Raw genomic sequence first — 5,225 nt, 5'->3', positions numbered from 1 at the left:
TGTTAAGTGCTTTATCTTATTAACAATTCAATAAAAGTACAAAATCAGAATTAAATAGAAACCAAACTATTATTATATTTCTTAAATCAAAAGACTCAATTGTCTATACAAATTTGATGTACTGGCAATATGATAGCTGTCAACTACTATTGTTTCAAAGAATATGAAACATTTGTACTTAATTAGTTGAGTGTAATTTAAAATATATCTAGATATTTATACGTTTTACGATGGATGACTTTGTCTCAGATGGCTTGGATCTTCAGTGAATGATGGAGGTTTGAATTGTTCCGCAGATAAACGGGTAATAAATATTCCTACACCTTCTATTAAAGCCAATAACACTCCTCCAATAATTGCACTACCAGCCATGGCTGGTAAACCATTTCTTGCTGCTAATATTCCACCAGTAGCTGCTCCACTGATAATAGAGTTCCATGGGTCTTCTTTCTTCCTAAGATGAACCAAAGTACAATCTATTGTAGAAAACATACCACCCCATAACGCAAAATTTCCAGCAATAATAGGAGACTTTTGCTTAATAGCTATAAGGCTTCCTAGGACTCTTTTGTTTATTCCACTGGGTGCATTACGAAATCCTTTAATACTTTGAAATACTGCACCACCAATAGCACCCATGGTAAATGCACCACCACAGTCATCTATTATACGCCATGGGCATGGTTCTCTTGCGTATTCTTCCATTCCTTAGTTGATATTCTGTAAGAAGATTTATTTATTTATTTATTTAATACACATATTTTTTTTGTACTAACAGTTGCAAATAATGATAATAACTATCATATTATTATGGTTTTACCACATTTTATACATTATTAAATAAATGATGCATGTATGTATGATCATTGTTATCAAGGAAAAAAGAAAAAAAGGCAAGTACTTAATACATCGTAACAATCATGTATAAATGTTTAATGTGTTTTTGATTTCATGTAAAATGTATGAAAAAGACTCACTAAAAGTAACCTTTACTGCTAATTCTTTTGAATTTTATACTGACAGTAATGTTTCTGGAGCATTCTTCTTACATTCAATTTTCCTATAGAAACATGTTACGTAAAAGCAATATATCTATATGTATTTAAATAGGAGAGATGAAAAAACGTGAGAAAAGTAATATATGATATAAGTGAGGTTATGGGACTAGATCTCGTGCACACCCGATTAACATGTACATAACAATACGAAAGATTGCAGTTCATTTATAAAAAGTCTTAGTCTTATCATAAAAATAAAATCTTTTTACATATTTACCATAAAATTTGTTTCAAATAATTAGAATGCCGAGGAAGAAGATGCCTCGAGCGCGACACTGTGGTGAATGTAACTATGTTAATGAACCTTCATACAAATAAAAGCTTTTTTTTTGATTATGTAAGAATAACGAGATGTCTATCAATTTAGTGTAATAAATGACTTTTCGAAAACAATTGAGATATATTTTATCATTTCGTTAAATTATTTTTCGTTTGCACTTTTCATAATTACGTTCGAATTCATTTGTACAAATAATGCATTAATTCTGCCTCACAGTGCATGATATTTCGTAATGAAACTACTATAGCAATATCTTCTTGTATAGATATATTTTGTTCCCATAAATAATCGTATAATCCAGAACATCCTTATAATTCGAACGAATAATCAATGACAAGTTTTATGTCATGTACTTGCTTTAAATACAATACGATTAGCAGTTTGTTGAATGCTAGACTGGCACACGTTTACGATAGTTTAAAATAGAACTAGCAGACAATGTCCAAAAATACATCATACTTTTCATTAGTCCTGGATATCCAGTCGCTTTTGTGTGACAAGAAGTTTCGTATTTAAAGGGAAGACATCATTTTTTAACACGTATTCCATTGTATTTTAAGTTCCCGGTAATTAATAAAATCGATCTTATAACATAACTGACGATCCAAAGCTACGACTCATATACTAGAACTAAATTTAAGTAAAACAGATTATACGTAACATTTTAGAATTTCGATCGTCACCCAAACAGTCAATAGACTATAATACTATAAGAATAAGAAATTATTTCGTGCCTAACGATAAAAATTATTTGACCAGTTAGATAATAACGAACACAGTGAAAATACATCAGAAACAAATTCGCTTTTCCTCTGTTTCGTATGCTTCGTGTACAACATATAAAAGTGACGTTTCTTGCAGATAAAAATGTCAGACAACGAGACTCTTAAATCAACCACTGATCCAGACTCTTGTCTATCTGAAATGGCAAAGTCAGGTCAACAAGACAATGTAGAAGATACATCAGTCGCCACGGTAGAAAATCAAAATGCACCCATGCAAGATATTGACTGTAAGATTTCGTATGGCATAGAAAATCAAACAATAGAGATGTCCGCAAAGGAAGTAAACGCGACTAGCATTGAAGATATGAAAATTATCTGTGAAACTGTGAATAAGTCTCTAGAAAAAAAAGTGGAGGACAGCACAACATCTGAAACAAAACAAAATGTGTCATCTGTGAGTTAAATATATTTACATACGGATAATAATGGAACTTAAAATAATCGAGTGTTAGTTTCGTAAAATTGTGAATTCTTTTTATAGCCAAATATTCCGGAAATTCAGCAAGAAACGGCCATAGGCGCCGGAGATATTTTTTCCGTGACAAAACAAGACGGAAATGCTGATGTTGAGAAACCAGAAGAGCAAATTGCACTTACTGGCATGGTCGATCCGATTAAACCGGAAAACGATAAATCAGTGATAGGAGACGATAACAATGTAACTGAACACGAACTTTTAATATCGAAATTAAAAGAAGAAGTGCAGGTAAAATTTGATATACAAAAATAGAAAAGATTAATAATAGGTAATAAGTTTTATGAAATCTTAATTTCTATGAACGATAATAAAAAGCTATGATAAATTCTTTTCTATGTACAGAAAGCGGCTAACGAACGAGACTCTTATCAAAAGAAGTTGGAAAGCGCAGAAAAAAAACTGACGGAGTTGCAGACGACGTACGATGCCCTGCTGAAGGGTGAAGGTAACGAGGTCATGCTTCGTCGAATGGTGGATCAGTTAAAGGGCAAACTTATTCAGACTTCGCTGCAATTGGAAGATCGAATTCGTACCGTGTCCAATCAGGAGAAGCAAATTAGCGCATTGAATAATCAGGTGGCTTCACTGAAGGAAGTAGAGTCTCTCACCAGAAGTCTGTTGCAAATTCGTAATATGGAAGTAAAGCATTTGCAGGTAAAATATAATAAGTAGTATGTAATCAGTAAAATATGATCAGTATCATCATAAGGTCTGTCAATCGAATGATTACAGACCTTACAGGAGGGGGGTAAGGTTAATTCGTACAAAATAAGGCATGTTTTCGTGAATTATTTGTGACGACACAGTTAAAATCTCTTTATTAAAACCAATAGTACATTAAAGTATGACATTCGAAGAATATTGTATAAAATTTTCACGGAGAAATATTAAAAAATACAGCAATGGCAGCTATTATTCGGACGTGTCTCGGAAAAAAAGGTAGAATCGCGGTGCCCCTGATAACTTGGTGCTGGATCATCTGAAATCAAAAAATCAAAGTTCATTCGTTAGGTAACAGTTTTCCCCAGGTAACGCTGGGAGGGTTTTTCGAAATTTCAATTTTTCACTTTTTTGGAACACTTTGAAGAGAAAATTAGCCGATTTTGCGAAAATTTGCGGCTAGGTAGAATTGCGGTGCCCCTGATAACTTGGTGCTCAATCATCTGAAATAAAAAAGTTGAAGTTCATTCGTTAGGTAACAGTCTTCCCCAGGTAACGCTGGGAGGGTTTTTCGAAATTTCAATTTTTCACTTTTTTGGAACACTTTGAAGAGAAAATTAGCCGATTTTGCGAAAATTTGCGGCTAGGTAGAATTGCGGTGCCCCTGATAACTTGGTGCTCAATCATCTGAAATAAAAAAATTGAAGTTCATTCGTTAGGTAACAGTTTTCCCCAGGTAACGCTGGGAGGGTTTTCCGAAATTTCAATTTTTCACTTTTTTGGAACACTTTGAAAGGAAAATTAATCGATTTTGCGAAAATTTGCGGCTAATTTTCCATTCAAAATGTTCCAAAAAAGTGAAAAATTGAAATTTCGAAAAACCCTCCCAGCGTTACCTGGGGAAAACTGTTACCTAACGAATGAACTTTAATTTTTTGATTTCAGATGATCCAGCACCAAGTTATGAGCAATTCTACTTTTTTCCGAGACACGTCCGAATAATTGCTGCCATTGCCGTATTTTTTAATATTTCTCCGTGAAAATTTTATACAATATTCTTCGAATGTCATACTTTAATGTACTATTGGTTTTAATAAAGAGATTTTAACTGTGTCGTCACAAATAATTCACAAAAACATGCGTTATTTTTGTACGAATTAACCTTACCCCCCCCCCTTAACCTACGATTTACGTTCGAGAATTTTGGGCCGATTTACGTTTGGTCCGATCATCTACTACGGGCTATGCCCGTAGTTATAGGTTAAGGGGTTAAGACAATTTGGTTAAATTATTTAAAGAATTATATTTTTAGAAACGACAAAGAAAATGAAGTAAATATTTATTGCCATTGTTATAGGCAGAGGTTGATGACATGGAAGTCCGAATTTCTGAGGAACGTGAACGATATAATACGATGATTAACAAAATGGATGCCGCGGTCAAATTAAATGCAGATTTGAAAAAAGAATACGAGACCCAGCTTTGTCTTTTCCGAGATTTACGAGAAAAGTATGAAGAAAAGGTTTCATTACTATCAGAAGAGAAACGAGCCCTTGAGGCTAACGTACAGTCTCCTAAATAAGGAAGTACCTTAAACTCGCTGAATTGTTTTGTAATTATTATAATTTGTATAAAATAGAAACTTTGTTCGGAAATAATTTACGGCTACATATTTTTACACCTCTTAACCTACTCCTTTGCTGAGAATGAGTGAAATTATAGATATAGATATATTTGATATGTGTTTTAATAGAGAATGTTTAATATATACATGCATAAAGATTAATTAAAAAATACGTTGTAAAAATTATCAATAAATTAAAATTATAAAAAACACCTTCCATCTGTTTCCGTGGTGTAGTGGTTATCACATCCGCCTAACACGCGGAAGGTCCCCGGTTCGATCCCGGGCGGAAACATTTTTTTGCAGAAAAGCAAGAGGGAATTAAACAATTCACAAGATC

At 33.2% G+C, this 5,225-nt stretch overlaps 2 protein-coding genes, 1 long non-coding RNA gene and 1 other non-coding gene across 6 annotated transcripts; 3 read left to right on the top strand and 1 right to left on the bottom strand.

Moving 5' to 3' along the window:
• Positions 1–50: 50 nt before the first annotated feature.
• On the bottom strand, positions 51–1,437 carry LOC126875339 (mitochondrial import inner membrane translocase subunit Tim17-A). Of its 2 annotated transcripts, none has more exons than XM_050638233.1 (2): positions 1,276–1,437; positions 51–720 (listed from the first exon to the last, which is right to left on the bottom strand). In XM_050638233.1, exon 2 carries the CDS (start codon positions 703–705, stop codon positions 226–228), a length of 480 nt encoding a protein of 159 aa, XP_050494190.1. In that variant the 5' UTR covers positions 706–720; positions 1,276–1,437; the 3' UTR covers positions 51–225. The 2 variants fall into 2 exon arrangements, with proteins under 2 accessions (XP_050494190.1, XP_050494191.1); XM_050638234.1 differs by lacking the exon at positions 1,276–1,437 and adding an exon at positions 978–1,159.
• A 311-nt stretch (positions 1,438–1,748) lies between these two features.
• On the top strand, positions 1,749–4,919 carry LOC126875324 (tropomyosin-2). Of its 2 annotated transcripts, XM_050638195.1 has the most exons (5): positions 1,749–1,904; positions 2,200–2,517; positions 2,605–2,829; positions 2,944–3,255; positions 4,619–4,919. In XM_050638195.1, exons 2-5 carry the CDS (start codon positions 2,206–2,208, stop codon positions 4,841–4,843), a joined length of 1,074 nt encoding a protein of 357 aa, XP_050494152.1. In that variant the 5' UTR covers positions 1,749–1,904; positions 2,200–2,205; the 3' UTR covers positions 4,844–4,919. The 2 variants fall into 2 exon arrangements, with proteins under 2 accessions (XP_050494152.1, XP_050494153.1); XM_050638196.1 differs by lacking the exon at positions 1,749–1,904 and having other exon boundaries at positions 1,940–2,517.
• Positions 3,471–4,387, top strand: LOC126875381 (uncharacterized). Its single transcript, XR_007693394.1, has 2 exons — positions 3,471–3,612; positions 3,797–4,387. It is a non-coding gene; the product is annotated as an uncharacterized LOC126875381 (long non-coding RNA).
• Positions 4,920–5,107: 188 nt separating the features above from the next.
• On the top strand, positions 5,108–5,180 carry Trnav-aac (transfer RNA valine (anticodon AAC)). The gene has a single exon. It is a non-coding gene; the product is annotated as a tRNA-Val (tRNA).
• Positions 5,181–5,225: the final 45 nt, after the last annotated feature.

Source organism: Bombus huntii, chromosome 18 (assembly GCF_024542735.1).
Source record: "Bombus huntii isolate Logan2020A chromosome 18, iyBomHunt1.1, whole genome shotgun sequence".
Lineage (NCBI taxonomy): Eukaryota > Metazoa > Arthropoda > Insecta > Hymenoptera > Apidae > Bombus > Bombus huntii.
The sequence above is the reverse complement of the archived record's forward strand: the minus strand, read 5'-3'. Positions and strand labels throughout refer to the sequence as shown.